General features: G+C 32.4%; 1 protein-coding gene across 1 annotated transcript; it reads right to left on the bottom strand.

Moving 5' to 3' along the window:
- Positions 1–1935: 1935 nt before the first annotated feature.
- LOC134723665 (uncharacterized) lies at positions 1936–2828 on the bottom strand. Its single transcript, XM_063587222.1, has 2 exons — positions 2762–2828; positions 1936–2294 (listed from the first exon to the last, which is right to left on the bottom strand). The coding sequence occupies exons 1-2, from the start codon at positions 2826–2828 to the stop codon at positions 1936–1938; spliced, it is 426 nt and encodes a 141-aa protein (XP_063443292.1).
- Positions 2829–27532: the final 24704 nt, after the last annotated feature.

Genomic DNA, 27532 nt, shown 5'->3' with positions numbered 1-27532 from the left:
GTCTTAAAGAAATGGACTACGAAATAATTGTGCTCTCGGACCATTTACTTAACAGTGCACGTGCATTATGAAAGTTGGAAACTTGTGAAATCTGAAGTAAACGCTATACTACTGACTCTACGGACCCAGAGTAAACGCCCGATTACTCGGGCAAACATTAATAACTACATTTTGACCGCGTTAACATAATTATAGTAAACGCGAAAATTGAAGTTTACTAAAATTATGTGAAATGTTCAAAATCTACATGATGTGTATTTCATTTGGGCTTATTGACCTATTTGTTTTAATTCATATCGTCTTAGATATACAATTATGTTGAAGTCCTGATACAGTAGATGATGATAAAATTAATATAAACATCTGTCGAATTTTATTTTGTATTAAGTATGATGTACATGCAAAACTAAAAGATGGGAGAAAGCTATCAGAAGAACAGACGAACTCAAAAATCGTAAATAAACTACATTAACAACGTCATGCCTTAAATTGAAAAAGACAAATAAAAACATAATCTTTCAGATATCATAAGACTCGCACTTCTATTGAACTGCATTTGAATGTGCGTATTGTTCATGTTGTTATGCGTTAAATTTTCTACATTGGCTAGAGGTATAGGGGGAGGCTTGAGGTCTTATAAACATGTTAAACCCCGCCGCATTTTTCGCCTGTCCAAAGTTAGGAGCCTCTGGCATTTGTAAATCTTATATAGTTTTTAGTTTTAGTTTCTTGTGTTCAATTTGGAGTTTAGTATGGCGTTCATTATCACTGATATATATTTGTTAAAGGGCCAGCTGACGGAGGCTTCCGAGTGCGGGAATTTCTCTCTGCAATGAAAATCTGTTGATGACTTTCTACTGTTGTCTGTTCTATGGTCGGGTTGTTGTCTCTTTGACACATTCCATTTTTTCATTCTTAATTTCAAAAATACATATGATAGTACACAAGAAACAACATAGAAAAATAAAGACTGAGCAGCACGAACCCCAGAAAAAAGGGGGAGATTTCAGGATTCCATCTCAGGCTTTCGGAAGGGTGAGGAGAATCTGCGCAACATGTGACACCCGTCTTGTTGGTTAATGTATTAAAAACCCAGTAAATAGTGTAATTCGGTAGGTCACGTTCATGAAAAGGGAAGGAAATTGTATTTAGGGCATAAGAAACATATAAAATATCATCTGTGAAAGTGTTATTCAATAACGATCAACCAATTCGTGATGGCGTCTACAAAATTTACGAAGAGATGATTTCAACTTCACCATTTTGAACTCTTAGTTTAATAGATTCCTTGTGAGTAGCAACCCTCTATCAAGGAAATCATGAACGTAAATACAAGCGCGGGAAGTTAGTATCAATTTGAACATATATACTATATATTCCGAAATGTTGCCTCATAGAAATCGAAAATTTATAATTGATAAGCTGAATTCGTCTCGTTTGTCGTGATGTGTTGTTTTTAATCGACGTCCGTTGTCAATTTCTAGACGTTATTCAAGATATGAAGCATACTTGACTGTAACTTGTGTATTCTTTATCTCGTATTCGATGGGATAGTTGCGTTTAACATCGTCACCAAATTTGAATTATTCAGTGAGAGAACATCATCTTTATAGCGGGAAGTAAAGTTAAAGGGTATTGCTAATTTCTCATTTTTCCTTCTTTGAAGTTCCTGTATCAAGTCAACCTCATAATAATAAAGAAACAAATCGGCAAAATGAGGACACGATTAATTATCATTGAAATGTCGACAGTCTGTTGAAAAACAACTCGACCAAACGTAACAAATATGTTGTCTATTAATAAACAACAAACCAATTGCATATGTAAGCTTAATACTCATTTAATAATAAAATGGTAAACTTTATTTTAAAGCATTCACTAATCATTTTTTTTGCCGGAATGCAACATTTTTAAAAACTTCATGTTACATCTGAATCAAGGTAACTTAACTACAGTGAAAGTATTATAAACATCAAAGAGAATCGATGCCGCGTTGGTCATCTGTACCCAAATCTCATCATCCACTGCTAGTTGCATGCAGACAGTTTGGGTTGCCATATCATATCTGTTACCAGTATATAGCCACACATAAATAGGTCCATTCTTCCTTAGAGTCGTGTGAGCGGCAACAGTACCTGACATCATGGTAACAGACACCAAGTAATTACCAGCCACGGTAGCTTTATATTTTCCAGCATTATAATTAGCATCCGGAACAAGAATTTGGTTGTATTGGACTACTGCATCTTTCGCATATGAATTCGAACCACCGGGTAGTGTCGCTGTTACTCCCGCTGTTAAACATAAAATAAAGGAATTAAAAAATGTATAATATAAACATAAACATACACCGTTTATAGAAAATGTAAAATGAGCATTCATTGCTTAATCTCTTGCATGATTTTTTCTGCAGTCAGCTGTTTTTGTAACGAATCATCGAAAAAAATAAGTTTTTGCTTGCATTAACTGACAGTCACCTGAACTCATTTCACTAATTAACTGAACGCTGATGAAGGACTTAACTTCATCTACTTTAAAAAGTTTCAGCATTCCTAATGAAGGTCATGCTACTGATTTAGACGCCCAAACATGATAATTTTATCTTCATGTAGTCTGATTCAACATCCTTTTTTTCAACGCTATCGCATGTGACATTCTACCAATATACAAACAGGGGAGTTTTTGTAACTTAAAATCGTGTTAAGCATACCTCCTGCTACTGGGGCCGGTACTACTGGGTCCGGTACTACTGGGTCCTGACCATTAACAATACTTGTACCAATGATTAACACAACCAAGATGCAGTTCAAAATATGAGCCATTATCATTGCAATTGACAGTTGGTAACCGTTTCTGCAAAACAATAATTTAATAATACATACGACTTTGTCATATTAAAATGAATTATTATTTACTTCACCGTGATTCAGAACCAAATAGGTATATGTTTTACATAATGACACATATCTTATTCAGTAGAATAGTATCAACAACAACAAAATCACAAATGAATAATACGAAATGTTGTCTAGTTGAAGGTAGGTAATCAAAGGTTGTGTATTGCAGCAACATTTTATAGATTGATGGTCAATAAATCGGTCTCGTAAAGAAGTGTGGTAGTAAGTTAAACTTTTGATATTATAATATCTTTATTTTTTTTTTGTATTTGATTGATGATGACAAAAAAAATCCATAATTAAGTTATGAAGCAGTCTGATTCCTTTCACGGATTTGGCTATACTTTTTGGACCTTTTAGAATAAAGGTCTTCATCTTTTATATAAGCTTTGGATTTCAAATATTTTGGCCACGAGCATCACTGAAGTGACATGTATTGTCGAAAAAAGCATCTGGTGCAAGAAAATTGGTCCCGTTAATTTTATTACTACCACTGGGTCGATGCCTCTGTTGGTGGACTATTAGTTCCCGAAAGGAATCACCAGCCCAGTAGCCATTACTTCGGTACTGGCATGAAAATACGGATTTATTGTGTTATTAAAATTTGCTGTTACAAAATATAAGAAATTATTATAAATTAAGGAATGTATCTCCCTCATGCAAAGCTCTGATTCCTTTCATCGATTTGGCTACACTTTTATTACTTTTGGATTATAGCTCTTCATCTTTTTTGTGAGCTTTGGATTTCAAATATTTTGGCCACGAGCATCACTAAAGACAAATGTATTGTCGAAATGCGCATCTGGTCCAAGAAAATCGGTACCGTTAATGTTATTATAGTTATACATATACACAGAGAAGCTTCAATTGCATAGTACTGGAAATCACGTGAACGACATACATATATTGAATTATTTAAATAACAATTTTTAACAGGGACCAAAATGGCAAGAACAGAATCTCAGAGTAAAATGGTGACATGGACATTATTTTATATAATGTTATTGTCTAAACGGATATGACAGCAAACATGGACACTATACTATTTGATATATTATCCACATACATTGTTTATGACAAATTAAACATAGGACTGTATTTGAATTAAGTATCTTGAGTACTTTATAATTTATTTTTTCTTTTGAAATGTGTAACGCAAAGCAGTGTTGGGTTTCATAGTTCCCTAAGGTCTGTCAGAATTCGGTTATTTGGGATTCAATCACAGGCGTATGCTCATATTCAGCTTATAAATATATATCCATTCTTTGTTACTGTGAATAAACCACGGCATCAACATAGGAATTTGTGATTATTTTGATAATAAAATAAACCTATCTTTGTTTTAGATTTACGAGTTTGACTGTCCCTTTGGTGTCTTTTGTGCCTTTTTTATTTGCCCCATCCCCTTCCCCTCAATATTTTAAATAAAATTAATTAGTATTTTGCGATAATGTTCAGAACTGAAAGAGGAAACTTTCCCTTCTTTCAAACTGAAGGTACTCGTGAAAAAAAACCTATTTTACTTGAAACAATATTTCTTCACAGAAAAGTGCTTTGTTTGATTTATTGATTTTTATTTTGGAATAAAACAAATAAACATTCATGATCGTTAAAATATTTTAGAGGCGGATATCTTTCACAAAATGAGGCTGGGCTTCAACCTTGAAATAACATAAAGATGAATATGTTGTACCATAGCATAGTTCCGCCTTCTCTCCTTTATATTATAGTTGAGTTGCATATTATGTGATAAGAAATGCATGATACAACATCAACTTGCAGATAATATTTAATGGTTTTCCCTGAACACACTTTTTAAGCAAATTATTTCATCAAAACATCAAAAGAAAAAAGAAAATTCATGTTTCAATCAATGTGCTAACAATATACAATGATTTTTGCTCAGCACACTTTTTAAGCAATTTATTTCACGAAAGCATCAAGGGGAAAATGGAAAATTCATGTTACAATCATGTGGACTACCATAAGTTTACTATTGCATGTCCATTTTAGCAAAGAACAGCTTTAAAAACATACTTGAAGTATGAGTGGGTTTTTTTCTAAAACAATGTTCAATGTGTAAGAAAACTGTCTGCCATTCATAAAAAAAACGTCGGTCTTTAAAGTCTAATAAATATAAATGTAAATATGATTTTGATATATAATTTATATTCTATAATACTTTAAGGTGGCTCGTGGGTACAAACAATTTAGCAATTTTCAAATAAGCTGTACATTAACTAAATAATTGTAAAATTTAAGCCATTTCTTATATTAGGTTATTTTTTTATTTCGATATTTCCTCTTTTTCTGCTATTAGTTCAACAGAAAAAAAGGACATTAACAAAAATGTATGCTTCTTCGAGATGCAGATTTAAGCCTAAATGAACGGTGACCCCATTTTTTATTTCATTTTTATTCTAAGTATTTGATAAAGTTTATTTATGAAAACATATAGCGAAATCCTATATTAGGAGAGAAAAAATCATTTATACCCAGGAGCCCCTTAATGCATACCACGTAGCACTGTTTATACCGCGCCTTTAGTATTTTGATAGATTCTATTGTAATACTTTTAACTTACCTGGTCTTAAAATTTTCCTCAGTTGATAAATCTTCTCCTGTGGGAACTTGTCATTGACTGAGAAGATCATTCAGTTTTATAGCCATGTACACAGCAGTTTGAGCAACATATTGCGATTACCACGTTGATATTTTAAATGATTTGCTTGCAGATTTTGTGTTTTAGTAGGCGGTTAGTAAATGTATGATTCATTGAATAATATTATGATTAGATTCATGTACATTTATCTTTGTATTGCTCATTATATTAGGATATGGCCATATTCGATCATATGTGAATGTATGGGGTGGTCTCCCCCTTTTTCGTGTGTGTTAATATTTTTCTATTATAACTGATATCTTCCTTTCCAAAGCTGACTACTCGTACATCTGAACATCTATTGTGTTTTTTATTATGATATCAAATGTGCATAAAACATATAAAGGAACTTTCTAAACGGTTGCCATAACATTTAAATTTATTTTTTGCTGGTTCTGTTTATATATACATGATATAAGAAATGTGTATCAATATACACGAAATTTGAACAAAAGTTGTTTTAATCATTTGGAAACCTATGATATCATAAACGGCACCAATTCAGGTTTAGATAATTTTATAACCATGCCGGTTTTATTTGTATATTATTTCATACTAAGATTTCATTTTCTTATATTAAGCGAACATTGAATATATTTTCTCAATGAAAATATGAATTTGCTATATACTTCTCCTCAATCTTTGAATCAGGAGAATTTTAAAAGGATTTTGAAAGGTTTGAAATATCTATAGACTTGTTTTGTTCTAAGGATAAACATAACAATTTGTTTCGTTGGTATTTGTCCTTATTTTTGGCCTTATAAAAGCAAACATTATATTAACGACTTTCATGTTCTCACTATCTGAAACATTAAACGACTATAATGTTCTCACTATCTTCTACCTTAAAACGAATCTCATGTTCTCACTATCTGAGACCTTATAACGACTCTCATGTTCTCACTATCTGAGGCCTTTAAACGGCTCTCGTGTTCTACCTGTCTGGGACATTAAAACGACTCTCATATTTTTACTATCTGAGACCTTAAAACGACTCTCACGTCCTTTTGATTGATTGATTATTGGTTGCTTAACAGCCAGTTGCAACTATTTCATGTATGTCCAGGACGAGAAAAAATTAACAACAAATACATAAGTAGGTTATATCAATTACCATCGGTACTTTTGCAAGATAATTTCAAATACATCCTGCAAAACACAATACTTCAACAAACAAAAAATCTCCCATTAAAGCAACTACCCCTCATAAAACAGCATTCCAGGATACCTTAAAGTACATGCAGTGTTCCATAAAAGTACCAGTTAAATACTTTTAAGTGTAAATGACTGATCTGAAATTTGTGACGAAATTAACATACGAAATAATATATACAACTGGGATTGGTTTTATTATCACATGTTCTGTAACACATTTGACAGTTATAACGTTGATTATTTATTTTCTTTGTAAAATTTGCTAAAAAGTACAAAAAATCAATTTGGGTTTTTTTTTAATAAAAAAATATATGTTGAGGTAGTAACAAAGGGGAAAGGGACATATTACCTTTATTGATTTTGCTATGTGAATTTTTTTCAATGCATTTACTTGTGATGGCCTTATCAAATGACGACAAGGTACAACAAGAACAAGAGAACAGCCTCCAATTTTTATTCAAATCAAAAGTGATAAGCCACAAACCATTATACTATATTTCAAAGTTTTAACCCTTTACTGGTATACATCCATAGATTTGTCAAATTTCTCTGTTCTGATTTATTTTCCTTTTCTGCATTTAATTGTTATACACATGTCAATTAAGACGTTTCATTTTTTGACATTGATTTGTGATATTTGACATAAGGTGTATAGCCATGAGATATCAGTTTATATAATTTTTTGCCGTTGATATTAAGGTCAAAATAATTGATGTTTTTTTTTTCTTAACCTTCAATGTCCAAGGTTAAATTATTCGGTTAAATATTTCAAACCCTAAATCTATATATATTTACAGGTTTTTCAACTGCCCCGAAAGAAAATTTCCATGATGTCAAATTCACGTTATATAATGAATAGTTTATTATCTGCAAAATATCTGTTTTTCGACAGAAGAAAAAAATAAACAATACTTCATTTCGAAACCTATGATGCAGTATTATTAAACTCGCTGAGCTGGATGTTTAAAATAAGAAAACATATTTTAATGTCTAAGTTACATTTATGACAAATTTCAATTAATGATTAAACATGTTAAGTTGACAAAAATTCGGATGTTCAAATGGGTTTTAACAAGAACATCTATTTAAATTTGATTCAAAGTTTAATATACTAATTATTTGGTTTAGACAAGGCAAGACACAATCAAGATGGTTTATAACAGGATATGTTGAATTAGTTGTTAACCACAAGCCCATGTCCAAGGCAATACTGGTAGAAAACCAAGTGATATTTCTCTATTTGATCTTGATTTGGGCATGACCATAAGACTGTGTATCGATATACACGAAATTTGAACAAAAATTGTTTTAATCATTTGGAAACCTAGGATATCATAAACGGCACCAATTCAGGTTTAGATAATTGTATAACCATGCCGGTTTTATTTGTATATCATTTCATACTAAGATTTCATTTCATTATATTAAGTGAACATTGAATATATATATTTCCTCAATGAAAATATAGATTTGCTATAGACTACTACTCAATCTTTGAATCAGGAGAATTTTAAAAGGATTTTGAAAGGTTTGAAATATCTATAGACTTGTTTTGTTCTAAGGATAAACAAAACAATTTGTTACGTTGGTATTCGTCCTTATTTTTGGCCTATAAAAGCAAATATTATATCAACGGATTTCATGTTCTCACTTTCTGAGACCTTAAAACAACCTTCATGTTTTCACTATCTGAGACCTTAAAACGACTCTAATGTTCTCACTATCTGAGACCTTAACACGACTCTCATGTTCTCACTATCTGAAGCCTTAAAACGACTCTAATGTTCTCACTATTTGAGACCTTAAAACGACTCTAAAATTCTCACTATCTGAGGCCTGAAAACATGTAAAATGACTCTACCGTTCTCACTATCTGAGGCCTTAAAACGACCTTCATGTTCTCACTATCTGAACCTTAAAACGACTCTAATTTTCTCACCATCTCAGACCTTAAAACAACTCTCATGTTCTCCTTATCTCAGACCTTCTAACGACTCCCATGTTCTCACAATCTAAGCCCTATCTAAGGCCTTAAAACTAATCTGATGTTCTCACTATCTGAGGCCATAAAACGACCTTCATGTTCTCACTATCTGAGACCTTAAAACGACTCTAATGTTCTCACTATCTGAGACCTAAAAATAACTCTCATGTTCTCACTATCTGAGACCTTAAAACAACTCTAATGTTCTCACTATCTATGCTCGTAAAACGACTCTAATGTTCTCACTCTCTTAGGCCTTAAAACGACCTTCATATTCTCACTATCTGAGACCTTAAAACGACTCTAATGTTCTCACTTTCTCAGACCTTAAAAAGACTCTCATGTTCTCACTATCTAAGGCCTTAAAACTACTCTAATGTTATCACTATCTGAGGCCTTAAAACTACTCTGATGTTCTCACTATCATAGAGCTTAAAACGACTCTAATGTTCTCACTATCTGAGACCTTAAAATGGCTCTCATGTTCTTACTATCTGAGACCTTAAAACAATTCTTATGGTCTCACTATCTATGTCCTTAAAACGACTCTTATGTTTTCACTCTCTGAGGCCTTAAAACGACCTTCATGTTCTCACTATTTGAGACCTTAAAACGACTCTCATGTTCTCACTATCTGAGACCTTAATACAACTCTCATGTTTTAACTGCCTGAGACATTAAAACGACTCTAATGTTCTCACTATCTAGGGCCTTAAAACTACTCTGATGTTCTCACTATCTGAGGCCTTAAAACTACTCTGATTTTCTGACTATCTGAGGCCTTAAAACGACCCTAATGTACGCACTATCTGAAACCTTAAAACGATCTCCATGTTCTCACTATCTGAGGCCTTAACCCGACTCTAATGTTCTCATTATTTGAGAGCTTAAAACGACTCTTATATTCCTTCTATCTGAGACCTTAAAACGACCTTCGTGTTCTCACTATTTGAGACCTTAAAACGACTCTAATGTTCTCACTATCTGAGGCCTAAACACGACTCTAATGTTCTTTCTATCTGAGATCTTAACACAACTCTCATGTTCACACTATCTGAGGCCTTAAAACGACCTTCATATTCTCACTATCTGAGACCTTAAAACGATTCTAATGTTCTCACTATCTGAGACCTTATAACGACTCTCATGTTCTAACTATCTGAGACCTTAAAACGACTATTATGTGCTCACTATCTGAGGCCTTAAAACGGCTCTCGTGTTCTACCTATCTGGGACCTAAACACGACTCTCATGTTTTTACTATCTGAGAACTTAAAACTACTTTTGATTGATTGATTATTGCTTGCTCAACGGCAATTGGTACCGTAAATTGTATTGCAATTGTTTCATGTATGTTCAGGACGAGAACAAATTAACAAACAAAAATTAAGTAGGAATTATCAATTACCATCGGTACTTTCGCAAGATAATTTCAGATACATCCTGAAAAAAACAAAACTTCAACAAACAAAAATCTCCCATTGCAACTGCCCCTCATAAAAAAGCATTCCATGATACCTTAAAGTACATGCAGTGTACCATAAAAGTACCAGTAAAATACTTTTCAGTGTAAATGACTGATCTGAATTTTGTTACGAAATTAACATACGAAATAATTTATACAGCTGGGATTGGTTTTATGATCACATGTTGTATAACACATTTGAGATTAATAACGTTGATTTTGCATAAAATAATAAAATAATATATGGTGAAGTAGTAAAAAAGGGGAAAGTGACATTTACCTTTATTGATATTTCTATGTGAATTTCTGCCAATGCATTTACTTGTGATGGCCCTATTAAATGATAAGGTACAACAAGCACAAGAGAACAGCCTCCAACTTGTATTCAACTCAAAAGTTATAAGCCACAAACCATTATACTATATTTTAAAGTTTTAACCCTTTACTGGTATATATCCAAATTTCTCTGTTCTGATTTATCTTCCTTTTATTATGATACACATGTCAAATACGACGTTTCAGTTTTTGACATTGACCTGTGATATTTGGCATTAGGTGTATAGCCATGAGGTATCAGTTTATATTAATTTTTACCGTTGATCTTAAGGTCAAAATAATTGATGTTTTTTTTTCATGACCTTCAATGTTCAAGGTTAAATAATTGAGTTAAATATTTCAAACCCTAAAGCTATATATATTTACAGGTCTTTCAACTGCCCCGAAAGAAAACTTCCATGATGTCAAATTCACGTTATATAATGAATTAGTTATTATCTGCAAAATATCTGTTTTTCGACAGATGAAAAAAATAAACAATACTTCATTTCGAAACCACTGATGTAGCATTATTACACTCTCTGAACTGGATGTTTTAAATAAGAAACATATTTTAATGTCTAAGTTATGACAAATTTCAATTAATGATAAAACATATTAGGTTGACAAAAATTCGGATGTTCAAATCAGTTTTAATCAAGAACATCTATTTAAATTTGATTCAAAGTTTTATATACTAATTATTTGGTTTTTGACAAGGCAAGACACAATCAAGATGATTTATAACAGTATCTGTTGAATTAGTTGTAAACCACAAACCCACGTCCAAGGCAATACTGGTAGAAAACCAAGTGATATTACTCTATTTGTTCTTGATTTGGGCATGACCATAAGACTGTGTATCGATATTCACGAAACTTGAACAATTTTTTTTTAATCATTTGGAAACCTAAGATCTCATTAACGGCACCAATTCAGGTTTAGATAGTTTTATAACCATGCCGGGTTTTTTTTGTATATTATGTCAAGCTAAGATTTCATTTCATTATATTAAGCGAACATTGAATATAAATATTTCCTCAATTGAAATATAGATTTGCTATAGACTACTACTCAATCTTTGAATCAGGAGAATTTTAAAAGGTTTTTGAAAGGTTTGAAATATCTATAGACTTGTTTTGTTCTAAGGATAAACATAACAATTTGTTTCGTTGGTATTCGTCCTTATTTTTGGCCTATTAAAGCAAACATTATATCAACGACTTTCATGTTCTCACTATCTGAGACCTTAAAACGACCTTCATGTTCTACTATCTGAGACCTTAAAACGACTCTAATGTTCTAACTATCTTAAACCTAAAAGCGACTCTAATGTTCTCACTATCTGAGGCCTTACCATGACTCTAATATTCTCACTATCTGAGGCCTTACCATGACTCTAATATTCTCACTATCTGAGACCTTAACACAACTCATATGTTCACACTATCTGAGGCCTTAAAACGACCTTCATGTTCTCACTATCTCAGACCTTAAAACGACTCTAATGTTCTCACTATCTGAGACCTTAAAACGACTCTCATGTTCTCACTATCTGAGACTTTATAACGACTCTCATGTTTTAACTATCTGAGACCTTAAAACGACTCTAATGTTCTAACTATCTGAGGCCTTAAAACGGCTCTCATGTTTTTACTATCTGAGACCTTAAAACGACTCTCACGTTTTGATTGATTGGTTATTGCTTGCTCAACGGCCAGTTGCAATTGTTTCATATATGTTCAGGACCAGAACAAATTAACAAAAAAAAATTAAGTAGGAATTATCAATTACCATCGGTACTTTTGCAAAATACTTTAGATACATCCTGCAAGAGACAATACTTTAACAAACAAAAAAGTCTCCCATTGAAGCAACTACCCCTCATAAAGCAGCATTCCAGGATACCTTAAAGTACATGCAGTGTATCATAAAAGTACCAGTAAAATACTTTTCAATGTCAATGACTGATCTGAATTTTGTTACGAAATTAACATACGAAATAATATATACAACTGGGATTGGTTTTATGATCACATGTTCTGTAACACATTTGAGATTAATAACGTTGATTATTCATTTTCTTTGCAAAATTTGCTGAAAAGTACAAAATATCAATTGTTGTTTTTTTTTAATAAAATAATATATGGTGAAGTAGTAACAAAGGGGAAAGGGACATATTACCTTTTTGATAATTCTATGTGAATTTTTGCCAATACATTTACTTGTGACGACCTTATCAAATGACAAGGTACACATGCACAAGAGAACGTCCTCCAATTTTTATCCAACTCAAAAGTTACCAGCCACAAACCATAATACTATATTTTAAAGTTTTAACCCTTTACTGGTAAACATCCATAGATTTCTCTGTTCTGATTTATCTTCCTTTTCTTAGTTTTATTATGATACACATGTCAAATACGACGTTTCAGTTTTTGACATTGACCTGTGATATTTGGCATTAGGTGTATAGCCATGAGATCTAAGTTTATATTAATTTTTACCGTTGATCTTAAGGTCAAAATAATTGATGGTTTTTTTTCATGACCTTCGATGTTCAAGGTTAAATTATTGAGTTTTGAGTTAAATATTTCAAACCCTAAAGCTATATATTTTAACAGGTCTTTCAACTGCCCGAGAGAATGCTTCCATGCATTATTACACTCTCTGAGCTGGATGTTTTAAATACTAGTAAGAAAACATTTTTCAATGTCTAAGTTATGACAAATTTTAATTAATGATCAAACATAATAGGTTGACAAAAATTCGAATGTTTAAATGGGTTTTAATCAAGAACATCTATTTAAATTTGATTCAAAGTTTTATATACTAATATTTTGGTTTTTGAAAGGCAAGACACAATCAAGATGATTTATAACAGGATCTGTTGAATTAGTTGTGAACCACAAGATCACGTCCAATGCAAACCTGGTAGAACACCAAGTGATATTACTCTATTTGTTCTTGATTTGGGCATGACTATGATTTTCACTGTATTTTGAAATTAGCCAGCTGCCAAACATAAAAAAGAATATTAAGTTAGGAAAATGATTCAACAGCCAATGGACAATTTGCATTCAGAGTACAAATGTCGCTGTATTTTTTTATTTTTTTTTAACTTATCAGTTCTACGAATACTGTAATGTACGTTATGGAAAAACAAGTAAAGCACTTTGAAAGGTCATTGACTTGATTGTTGGTTGCTTTACGCTGTTTAAGCACTAAAAGGTTATATCGCGACGAGAGCCAATTCGAATATTTTTACAACTTTAAAGCATAATTATTTTTAAAATAAGACAAAAGGTCCTTTAACATTCTAAAATTCTAGACTTAAGCAAATTGAGTATTTACAAATAAAAATCAACAGTAAGATAACGTGATAAAAATTAACTAGAGGCTCTCAAGAGCCTGTATCGCCCACCTGATTCTACGTGGATTTTTGAAATCATATATAAAAAGATAAAATTTGGCTACAAAGTAACTTCACTTGGCCAGCACCTCATTAAAAAAGGAACATTTATGCTATGTTTGGTTTTATTCAATTCAGTGGTTCTCTAAAAGAAGACATTCGTGTATATTTCCGATTGGATTCTATGTAAAACTCAGTCCCCCCTGGTGTCCATTTTTAATGATGGATCGGCTACAAATTAACAACAATTTGTCAGCACCTCATACGGAATATTCATGCTATGTTTGGTTTCATTCTATTCAGTGGTTCTCTAATAGAAGTCATTTGTATGCATTTCCCATTGAATCCTATGTAAAACTTAGTCTCCAACTGGCGGCCATCTTGGATGATGGATCGGCAACAAAGTAACAACACTTGGTCAGCATCTCATAAGGAACATTCATGCTATGTTTGGTTTTATTCCATTCAGTGGTTCTCTAAAAGAAGTCATGTGTATGCATTTCCCATAAGGTTCTATGTTAAACTAAGTCCCCCCCCCCCCCCCCCCCCCCCCCTTGTGGCCATTTTTAATGATGGATCGGCTAAAAAGTAACAACACTTTGTCAGCACCTTATAAGGATCATTCATGCCATATTGGTTTCATTCCATTCTGTGGTTTTCTAAAAGAAGTCATATGTATGCATTTCCCATAGGGTCCTATGTTAAACTAAGTCCCCCGCTGGCGGCCATCTTGGATGATGGATCGGTTATAAAGTAACAACACTTGGTCAGCACCTCATAATGAACATTTATGTCATGTTTGGTTTCATACGATTCAGTGGTTCTCTGAAAGAAGTCATTTGTATGAATTTCCCATAGGGTTGTATGTTAAACTAAGTCTTCAGCTGGCGGCCATTTTGAATGATAGATCAGCTACAAAGTAACAACACTTGGTCAGCATCTCATAAGGAACATTCATGCTATGTTTGTTTTCATTCCATTCAGTGGTTCTCCAAAACAAGTCAATTGTATGCATTTCCCATAGGGTCCTATGTTAAACTAAGTTCCCCGCTGGCGGCCATTTTGAATGATGGATCGGCTACAAAGTAACAACACTTGGTCAGCACCTCATAAGGAACATTCATCAATGTTTGGTTTCAATCCATTCGGTGGTTCTCTAAAAGAAGTTCAAAATGTAAAATGTAAACGACGACGACGACGGACGACGGACGCCAAGTCATGAGAAAAGCTCACTTGGCCCTTCGGGCCAGGTGATCTAAAAAACGACTTAAATATAATAACATTTTTATATTCTATAATAAATTCCAATTTCTTTTAAAAATGCAACAATATTTGTAAATGGAGCATAATGGAATAAATCATACATATTATTGACATTGAAATGCTTCTAACGAATATCAACAAAGGCAATACAACTAATTAAAACATTTAATAGTATACTTGCAGTTGCAAGGTACACATTGTGGTTCATCTTCATTTTTTAAAAGATACTCGTGTGTTGTTCTAGTATGACCAATACGACATCTAGAAATAACACACTGATCTTTTCTGCACATTAATTTATTAAAAGGTTTTCCTAAATAAAGTTTAATATCATGTAATTTAATATAATCTTTTTTACTCCATTCATTTTTCAATATATAAAAAACATATTCACTTATATTAGATTTAAAATCAGTATATGGTATATCACAGTTAGGTAAAGGGTCACCCAGGGCATTCTTTGCCAAAAGGTCTACAGCTGTGTTTCCAAGGACTGCAACATGAATCGGAACCCATAGAAATATTATTTCTTTCAAAAGAATTTTTAATTCCTCATAACATATAAAATTTTGAGAATTGTTGGGTTTTTAATTTTAGTATTTTGTATAGCTTGTAAGCATGATAGTGAATCAGAACATATAATAAATTTGAATTTATCTGAAGAAGCAACACATTTCAAAGCCAAAATTAGTCATTGACTTGACTTGCGTTTTGTCATAAGATATGTACAGCTGGTCTGGTAGACGTTTAAAAAGTTGAATTATTCATTTTGTGCAACATATTCATGAATAATCACATTGATTACTAATTTGCCTAATATTTAAAACTTGTTTGAAAACTACAATATACCTACTGGTTTTAATTAAGTTGAAATTGAGTAAATATAAGTGTCAACATTATTAATTACTATTTCTAGTCATCTCAATGAATACTACACACTATATGCATAGCCGATAGCCCAGCAATACTGGTGGACCAAATATTTTATTAATAAACATATAAATGATAAACACAAGATAAAAAAAAAGCGTGAGAATCAAAATTTAAAAAAATACCAGTATTAAAATTCTATATTTACGCTAGACGCGAGTTTTGTCTACAAAAGTCTCTTCGGTGACGCTCGAATATATTTTGAAAAGGCCAAATAAAGTACGTAGTTAAAAAGCATTGAGGACCAAAAATTCCTAAAAGTTTTTTTCCAAATACAGCCAAGGTAATCTTTTCCCGAGGAAGAAACTCCTTAGTATTTCTAAAATTAAAAAGTTTTTGTAAACAGCTAATTTATCAATATGACCACAATACTGATAGTTCATGTCAGACTATTGGCCTGGTGATCCCCTGGGGAAAAAAACTACAAGCAGTGACATTGCTTCTTACAAGGAAGCTATATAACCAAGAGTTCCAAATGGTGAAGTTGAATTTGCACTTCGTATTTTTACGGACACCATCACGAGTTGGTTGACTTTTATTAAATACTAGTAACCGTTTCACAGATATGTCGTAGTAACAACCCACTTCCCTTTTCATCAAGAGTGCGACCTACCGAATTAAGACTATTATCCGGGTTTGTAATAACATGAGCAACACATGGTGCTAGAATACCAATTTGTTTGGTAGTTTGTGTGTTGCTGTCATTCTTATGAATTTAGGAAAAAGGTTTTTAAAAAAAGCTCAAATTTTCAGTTCTTGGCTATTTCAAGATAGTGATCTTTAAATATTTTCATAACTTTTTTCAAATCAACTTGCGTTTTCATAATGCCCGCGTCACACTGTCCCGATTTCTATATACGGTGGACACCCGAATGCGAAAATTGTAAGTTCGTACGAAGTTGGTCCCGATCTCGTTCAAATACCAAAAAGTGACCGAAGCAAGAACAATGAGTAACGAAGTCTATACGATGGTGCCGAAATTATATACGATAGCAAAAGATGGACATACGAAGGTTAATCGTAGACGGGTATTTAAGCTTCATATCTCAGCTGAAGCCTACACGATGGATCACGAAGGCTACACGATGAATTACGAATGCTAGACGATGGATTACGATGATGGCGCGATGGCCATACGATGATAAATAATGGTTAAATACATGTATGTACATAATACAAGTATACAAACGATCTAAAAATGCGTTTTACCTGGGTTTTTTTTATTTTTTTTTATGATACGAACAGAATTTGGATAACATATCGTTTCTGTACAAGTCTGCCATGACTGGCGGGAAATCGATCATTTTGTTTAATTCTTATAAACTTTGTTTATTATCCCCTCGCCTACTACATGTAAGTTGCGTTTAGATAAAATTGTTATGGACACTCTACATGCTCTAGAACAAAAATGCTCAAAACTTGGTATGTATTACTCGTTAAGAATATCTGAAGCGCTATAAACTTTAAAGTTCAAAGGTCAAGGTCACAGTGGCAGTTGTATAACAAGGCAATATCACCCTTGTGGACACTCTAAAACCAAATTGCTTCAAAAGATTTTAACCACATTTGGTAAATTTTTCCTCCTTGTAATGATCTAACATTTTTTACGTTCAAGGTCATAGGTCAAGGTCATGCAGATGAACTTGGTTTTTTTTTCTCCTTGAAAAAGCATAAAAAATAAAAAATAAAAAAAATAATTTATGTATCAAATATGCATATTCAATTCACCATTTTCTGCATGTGTATTACAAATAAAGTGTCCATATTTGTCCCCAATATGTTACATACGAGGGGATGCCACGCTCGGCATTGCCTTGTTTGAACTGTAAAATGTGTGCACTAGTCTGAATAATCACCCATGATTATGCCCATGTTTACTGATCTATCTTAAAGGTAATGGGTTCGTTGATCCCTTTTATTCAAAAAGAGCTCTTTCCAGGAGAATATCATAATAATATAGACAAAAGGAAGGATGTGGGGAAAGCAACAAATTCGGCAAAATATGACATATAGAAAACAAAATTGTTATGGAGTAGCCAATCGTGTAACAACAACTCAAGACGATACATAAACAATCAGAATGATGACAAAAAAGTTGGTTTTCCTATATATGTGTACCTGCAGTGTTGGTGTACGAGGCGCGTTTATGATTTTCCTAATGTAACTTGATATGAAAAATTGACAAAAAATAATATTTGACTAGTAAAAGTAAATCCTGAGCCTGTGATAGCTGCTCTTCTTGTTTCATTTGAATTAATAGAAACAACGCTGTCGCCTTTCTTGTTCTCATAGAATCATATGATGTGAGCTCCATGTTTTGTGAACGTTTTTCTTAACTGTCGTATTAGACTGACCAGTGCATATCGCGCATGGCACTTTAAATGTATTTTAGCGCGAAAATTAACTTACATTTAGCTGGATTTATTGCCGTCGTAGTTCCATCTTGTCGTCTTCGTACTTTTATTCGATGGCAACACGACGGGATTACGAGGTCTTCACGAAGTCGTGTTGCCATCGAAAGACCTTCGGGTAGCTTCGTGATTCATTCGTGTAGACATCGTAATGTCAAAACTGCCCGATGGAAACGATGGAAACACGAATGCAATACGATGTTTAAAGATGCATTCCCGGTGATATTACGATGGAGAGGATAGTGATACGAACTCAATACGAACCCTCAACATCGGACACACCTTCGGGGATTTTTTAACATGTTAAAAAATTTGGAACCCTTCTCGAAGTTGTCCCCGAAGACTAGAAAAAGTAGCTGATGGTTCTACGATGGTTAGAGATTGCACTACGAATAGCCCGATCTGGATACGATTAGTCCCGATTTTGAAAATTTCCATAATCTTGTTGCCATCGGCGTAAAAATCGGGACAGTGTGACACGGACATTAAACTCTACTGCTTTATTTTTTTTTATATTGATCTTACTGAATGCCAGGCTGTTTAGTGCTTTTTTGTTTGCTGTCATTTTTATGGATTTAGTTAAAACTACAACTTTTAGTTTAGACCAAGTTCAGATGGTCACCTTACATATTTTCTATAACTTTTTCAAATCAACTTAGATTTTCATATACATGTACATCTATCTCATTTATATATTGATCTTACAGAAAGCCAGTTTGCTTGGTACTTTAATGTATCGCTGTCATTTGTATGGATTTTATGAATAGGTAAAAAAAAAGGTAGATTTTTTTAGTTGAATCTAGATAATCAACTTTAATTTTATTTTATAACTTTTTTAAATCAACATGGATTTTCATAAAACTCTACCGCTATGTCATTTTTATATCGATCTTACAGAATGTCAGGTTGATTGATAGTTTGGTGTTTTGCAGTCATTATTATGGATTTAATAAAAAAGTTAAAAAAGCTCTAATTCTCAGTTTAGGCAAAATTCAAAAAGTCATCTTTAAACATGTTAAATTTAAGAAATAATTCATGGGGGCTTGAATATATCGTTATTTTACCACGGGTTGGCCCTTTATGACAAATATTTTACTCTGAGCGATAGCGAGGGGTAAAATATCGGCATAAAGGGACAACTTGTGGTAAAATCTAGATATATTCAAACCCCCATGAATTATTTCGATTCTAATAGGACAAATACGGCAATTTTTTTGGATCGAAGCGCTCTAGGTGGAGGCCATTATTTGCCGTTCCCATAAATTTACGCACTTTTAGATTGGCGTAAAAGAACAGAGCAAACAGAATAAGTGACATGCTCAAACTATTTACAATAACGTATTTAGATAGATTTGGATACATTTTATTGATAATTTGTTTATATGTCTTCTATGTGTAAAAAAATAGGCTTATACCACAATTTTAGCATCGTTTGATTACGTTTCCTCGTTGTGATGATTTTCGGTATCAGAAGCGTTTATTTTCCCGTAAAATGCTTAAATTATAACGTCATCATTCTATGACGTCGGGTACTTCATTCATAAAAATACATATGACGTGGGAGTACGATCGGAACAGCCAATGCAATATATTCATATTTTACCACGGGTGTGTACTCAAAGCGTTTGAAGGACGTCATGTTAGAATTGTTTATAACTTTTTTAAATTAACATGGATTTTCAAAAGCTTTGCAGGTATTTTATTTATACATTAATCTTTTAGAATCCCAAGTTGTTTGGTAAGTGGTGTGTTATTGTCATTCTTTATGGATTTAAGAAAACGTTTTAAGAAAAAGCTCACATTTTTCATGTTTTTAGTTTTTGGTTATTTCAAAATAGTGATCTTTAAATTTTTTAATACGTTTTTCAAACCAACTTGCATTTTCATAAAACTCTATTGCTATATCATTTTTATATAAATCTTACTGAATGTCACTTGGCTGTTTAGAACTTTGGTTTTTTTTTGCTGTTATTTTTATGGATTTAGTTAATAGGTTAACAAAAAGATACAATTTTAAGTGTAGACCAAGTTCAGATGGTCACTTTCATTTTTGCTATAACTTTTTCAAACCAACTTAGATTTTCATATTACTGTACAGCTATCTCATTTATATATTAATCTTACAGAAAGCCAGTTTGCTTGGTACTTTAGTGTCTCTTTGTCAATTTTATAGATTTTATAAACAGGTAAACAAAAAGGTAGATTTTTTGAGTTGATCTGAATCTAGATAATAAACTTTAATTTTATTTTATAACTTCTTTAAATCAACATGGATTTTTTTATAAAACTCTACCGCTATGTCATTTAATTGTCGATCTTAAAGAATGCCAGGTTGATTGGTAGTTTGGTGTATTGCTGTCATTCTTATGGATTTAATAAAAAGGTTAAAAAAAAATGCTCTAATTTTCAGTTTAGGCTAAATTCAGATAGTCATCTTTAAACATGTTAAGGTGGTATGGGTGTCTTTCGCCATCTTGGATTGTAAAAAACAGAGAATCTAGGATCCATATTTTCTATCAAGTTAGCAAAATTTGATGCAGGAATGCAGATTTTTAATGTGATTTTCGTTTAAAAGAACCAATTTATAAAAATATAACTTATAAATATTAAAATTTTACAAGTGTAGATTATTTTCGGGTGTTTTTTAATATTTTCAAATTTGCAATTTAAAGGGAGGTAACTCTAAAACAGTGCATTTTCTGAAGGACTCTACATGAAATTTTCGTCTTTTAGCCGGGAAAATCGTACGGTAACCCTATCTTTTCTTTTGATATTCTCAAAGTATTGTCTGAAAGCAATCTTTTTCTATTTTGTTGTACAATTCTATCATTTTGTTTAGTTTCTATTCACAAAATGCTGTTTTTTCCTGTATAATCCATACAAAATTTGTCATTTTGTCACAACCAGTAGCTTGAGAAAATGCACGGTGACTTATCATTTTTATAATATTTTTGAACATATATCAATTGATACTACATTTTGACCAAAGTATGAACAAATTCTATCATTTTTATTTTAGACTCCCATACCACCTATATATAACTTATCTTGGTATTTGTTTGTACATTTTGACAATATAGTATGTTTGAAAATTATACAAATCAAAACTTAATTGCAATCACCAAAAAGAATATGCAAATATTGTTTACCGTTCAAAATGAAGCAGGACTAATTGATCAATATATATTTGAATATCTAAATAGAGATTTTCTCAAAATAGCGTTATTTTACAATTCAAATCAAATCTGAGATTAAGATAAAAAAAGAAATGGATTTTCAAAAACTTTGCAGGTATTTTATTTATACATTGATCTTATAGAATGCCAAGTTGTTTGGTAGTTTGGTGTGTTGTTGTCATTCTTTATGGATTTAAGAAAAAAAATTAAGAAAAATCTCAAAATTTCAGTTTTTGGTTATTTCAAAATAGTGATCTTTGATTTTTTTAATACATTTTTCAAACCAACTTGCATTTTCATAAAACTCTACTGCTATATCATTTTTATATTGATCTTACTGAATGCCAGGCTGTTTAGAACTTTGTTTTTTGCTGTTTTTGTTATTGATTTAGTTAACATGTTAACAAAAAGCTACAATTTTAAGTTAAGACCAAGTTCAGATGGTCACTTTTATTTTTTCTATTACTTTTTCAAATCAACTTAGATTTTCATATAACTGTAGAGCTATCTCATTTATATATTGATCTTACAGAATGCCAGGTTGTTTTATTGTTTGGTGTTAAGCTGTAAATTTAGAGAAATGATTAATAGGCGTAAGAGCTGCATCAAAGTCAAAAACATGAGTGCCTAAATTTGTTTAAAAAGACCAAATTTTTTTTGTTTTGGAAAAGTGGATATAATTATAGATAAAGGAAAATTGATGTATGAACTATAAACATGTTCTGTAATTAGCATAATAATCAGTAATTCAGTATATGATAGTATGTTTACTAGTCCAAGAGTTATTGTCCCTTAATTAAAATAGTTTCCTTTATTTTAAACCAATATTGTAAAATAGAATCTTAAATCACGTAAATCCAAGGCAAACAATGTGAATTACGCATAAAAATCCATGTATTAAATGCAAATATTATATTGAGGAGGAGACTGTGAAAATGGGTTACGAAGGAACGTTAACCATGATGTTTATTCCCATCATATAACAATATTTTTCTGATGTGTTGGATTACCTTTCTATCCTCGATAATTGCACATGTAACTTTAAAAAACAAAATATAAACAATCCACAACTCAGAGAATTCATTGAAACTTAATTTTTGTAAATAATAAAAGATAATATTTCGAATTAAAAACGTTTTTGATTTGTTCTGGTATGAAACACATTTACGTAAAATATAAAGATAGAAGTCGTTTTAATTAAATAAATGTACATGAACACTAAATTTCTTTCTTAATTTGAACAATCAGTTAATGCGACAAGTGAACGCGTGTTTACTTCCAAGTGCATATGAATACACTTTCGAAAACTGAAGTAAACGGCCATTCGTTCCGAGACCACAATTGTCGTCCTTTAATTTTCGTTGTCCACCAATGTAGTCCCTAGTGTTGACAGTGTGTTACTTGCTATTTTTTTGTATATCCCTTTCAAATGTATTTCTCCATGTCTATGCCTCAAATAGCAACTCAAGGGATTATATGACACTATCAAAACAAATTGGGTCATGAATTTTAAAGTAAAGTAGTGATTTGGTCAAGTTGAAAAGGGTTAAAAATAAGCACTTCGGAAGCTGTCAAAAGATTTTAAGACCCCCTTAAAATATAAATATCCATATTTTGAGTTAGAGCAAACGAATGTTTCTATAATTTTAATATAATTTGTCCAAAAGGTAGTACAACACACTTGAAAAAAAATATTCAGAAAGCGCAGGTGTGATTTTTTTTTAATTTGCATGTATTGTCTAAAAGAAATGCACTACGAAATAATTGTGCTCTCGGACCATTTACTTAACATTGCACGTGCATTATAAAAAGAAACTTGTGAAATCTGAAGTAAACGCTATACTACTGACTACACGGACACAGAGTAAACGCCCGATTACTCGGGTAAACATTAATAACTACATTTTGACCGCGTTAACGTAATTATAGTAAACGCGAAAATTGAAGTTTACTAAAATCATGTGAACGTGGCGTTAACTTGTGATTACTTTATGGAATGCTTGGTGTGCACCTAACTGTAGTAAAGGAAAGGGAAGAGATATGGAATAAACAAGATATGAGGGCTATTGAAAAAATGTCTGTACCAAGTATTGAGAAAATGTAAAATGAAGCAAATACTATATCTAAGCTACATGATTAGTTACGAGAGCTAACAGGTTTCCTTTAATCATCAATCGAGGACGACGCAGACGTCGTTTAGAATCTAAGAAGGGGGAGGGGTAGGTTAAGGTAATAAATATATAAGATGCAACTATCAATTAATTAATCAAAGGAGTAGGTCCGGTACAGACTCATTTTGGCCTCAAATTTCAGTTTCATCTGACGAAAGATTTTGACCACTTTTTTTAACACTTAAGTGTCCATTTTACTTGATTCAATTAGTTTATGTGAAAATTTTTTACTAATTTAGTCATTAAAAACGGTCCGATTCAAGTTCAAATATGAAATATCTCTCAAATAAGCCAAAAAACGTCACTTTTCAGATGGTTTTTGTAAAAAATGAAAGTGGCCGTATCCGTGTTCATTCAAAACCTTTATATTTGTTATGTTTTATCATAAAATACTACTTACATCTAAATATTAAGGATGAACACGAATGCGGCCACTTTCGTTTTTCTCGGAAACCGTCTAAAGTTTTACTAAAATGATATAATTTTGAAGATTTCAGTAATTTAGCATGACTTAATGGTGCTACAACCCGATATATGTGCATTGTATTGTCAAAAACAGCCCATATTTATGTAGCAGAAGCATTTAACTGTCCAATAAATAACTGAAAATTTACATTTTAACAATTTTGTAAAACTGTTATATTTTGGGGCCAAAAAGAAGTCTTACCGGACCTACTCCTTTCAAAATGTTCAAAATCTACATGATGTGTATTTCATTTGGGCTTATTGACCTATATGTGTTAATTCATATCGTCTTAGATATTCAATTTTGTTGAAGTCCTGATACAGTAGATGATGATAAAATTAATATAAACATCTGTCGAATTTTATCTTGTTTTAAGTATGATGAACATGCAAAACTAAAAGATGGGCGAAAGATACCAGAGGAACAGACGAACTCAAAAATCATAAATAAACTACAATAACAACGCCATGACTAAAATTAAAAAAGACAAATAAAAACAAAATCTTTCAATCAGTTTAATTGAAGTCTGGAGCTGGCATGTCAGTTAACTGCTAGTATTTTTTTGTAATTGTTGTTATTTATGTAGTATTGTCATTTTGTTAATTTTTGTTTTGTTACATCTGCTGACATCAGACTTGGACTTCTCTTGACCTGAATTTTAATGTACGTATTGTTCGTGTTGTTATTCGTTAACTTTTCTACATTGGCTAGAGGTATAGGGGGAGGCTTGAGGTCTTATACACATGTTTAACCCCGCCACATTTTTCGCCTGTCCCAAGTTAGGAGCCTCTGGCCTTTGTAAATCTGGTATAACTTTTAGTTTTAGTTTCTTGTGTACAATTTGGAGTTTATAATGGCGTTCATTATCACTGACATATATTTGTTAAAGGGACAGCTGACGGACGCTTCCGAATGCGGGAATTTCTCGCGGTTATGAAAACCTGTTGATGACCTTCTACTGTTGTCTGTTCTATGGTCGGTTTGTTGTCTCTTTGACACATTCCACCTTTTCATTCTTAACTCCAAAAATACATCTAATAGTACACAAGAAACAACATAGAAAACCTAAGATAGAGCAGCACGAACCCTACAAAACAAGTGAAACTGCGAGCTTCTGCTCACTGATGATACCCCCGCCGCTAGTGGATAATATTTATAGTGTAAAAATATGCAAGTGTTCGGTAAACAGGAAGTTGTCGAGTGATGAATCTGAAAACGCATCATACGGTATGGCTGACTTATATAAATCCTGAACCCAAATTTAAGGAAATCCTTGTATTGTAGTTCCTGAGAAAAATGCGACGAAAAATATTTATGGAACGGACGGACTGACGGAAGGACAGACAGAAATAAAACAATATATTCCCCTTTTTTTAAAGCGGGGGTATAAAAAGGGGGAGATTTCAGGCTTCCATCTCAGGCTTCCGGAAGGGTAAGGAGAATCTGCGCAACATGTGACACCCGTCTTGTTGCTTAATTTATTAAAAACCCAGTAAATAGTGTAATTCTGTAGGATACGTTCATGAAAAGGGAAGGGAATTGTATTTACGGCATAAGAAACATATCCAATATCATCTGTGAAAGGGTTATTTAATAACGATCAACCAACTCGTGATGGCGTATACAAAATTTACGAAGGGATGATTTCAACTTCACTATTTGGAACTTTTAGTTTAAAAGATTCCATGTGAGACGCAACCCTCTATCAAGGAAATCATGAAAGTAAATACAAGCGCGGGAAGTTAGTATCAATTGGAACATATATACTATATATGCCGGAATGTTGCTTCATAGAAATCAAAAATTTACAATTGATAAGCTGAATTCGTCTCGTTTGTCGTAAAGTGTTGTTTTTAACCGACGTCCGTTATCAATTTCTAGACGTAATTCAAGATATGAAGCAGACGTGACTGTAACTTGTGTATCCTTTATCTCTTATTCGATGGGATAGTTGCTTTTAACATCGTCACCAAGATTGAATTATTCTATTCAGTTAAAGAACATCATCTATAAAGCGGGAAGTAAAGTTAAAGGGTATTGCTAATTTCTCATTTTCCTCCTTCGAAGTTCCTGCATCAAGTCAACAAGGACACGATTGATTATCATTGAAATGTCGACAGTCTGTTGAAAAATATCTCCACCAAATGTAACAAATATGTTGTTAATCAATAAACAACAAACCAATTTCATATGTAAGCTTATAACTCATTTAAAAAGTATAACGAGAATGAAATGGTAAACTTTATTTAAAAACATTCACTAATCATTTTCTTTGGCCGGAATGCAACATTTTGAAAAACTTCATGTTAGATCTGAATCAAGGTAACTTAACTACAGTGAAAGTGTTATAAACATCAAAGAGAATCGATGCCGCGTTGGTCATCTGTACCCAAATCTCATCATCCACTGCCAGTTGCATGCAGACAGTTTGGGTTGCCATATCATATCGGTTACCAGTATATAGCCACACATAAATAGGTCCATTCTTCCTTAGAGTCGTGTGAGCGGCAACAGTACCTGACATCATGGTAACAGACACCAAGTAATTACCAGCCACGGTAGCTTTATATTTTCCAGCATTATAATCAGTATCCGGAACAAGAATTTGGTTCTATTGGACTATTGCATCTTTCGCATATGAATGCGAAACACTGGGTAGTGTCGCTGTTAATCCCGCTGTAAGACATAAAATAAAGGAATTTAAGAATGTATAATATAATAAACATACACCGTTTATAGAAAATGTATAATGAACATTCATTGCTTAATCTCTTGCATAATTTTTCTGCAGTCAACTGTTTTTGTAACAAATGATCAATAAAAATCAAACCCAAAAAAGTTTTTGCTTGCATTAACTGACAGTCACCTGAACTCATTTCACTCATACTACTGATTTAGACGCCCAAACATGATACTTTTATATTCATGTAGTCTGATTCAACTTAACATCCTATTTTTTTCAACGCTATCGCATGTGACATTCTATCAAATCAAACAGTGGAGTTTTTGTAACTTAAAATCATGATAGGCATACCTCCTGTTACTGGGTCCGGCATCGAATTAACAATACTTGTACCAAAGATTAACACAACCAAGATACAGTTCAAAATATGAGCCATTATCATTTCAATTAACAGTTGGTAACCGTATCTGAAAAACAATTATTCAATAATACATACGACTTTGACACATTAAAATGAATTATTATTTACTTCAACGTGATGC

Source organism: Mytilus trossulus, chromosome 6, assembly GCF_036588685.1.
Source record: "Mytilus trossulus isolate FHL-02 chromosome 6, PNRI_Mtr1.1.1.hap1, whole genome shotgun sequence".
Classification (NCBI taxonomy): Eukaryota; Metazoa; Mollusca; class Bivalvia; order Mytilida; family Mytilidae; genus Mytilus; species Mytilus trossulus.
Note: the sequence above shows the minus strand (reverse complement) of the source record. Positions and strands in the feature narration are given on the sequence as shown.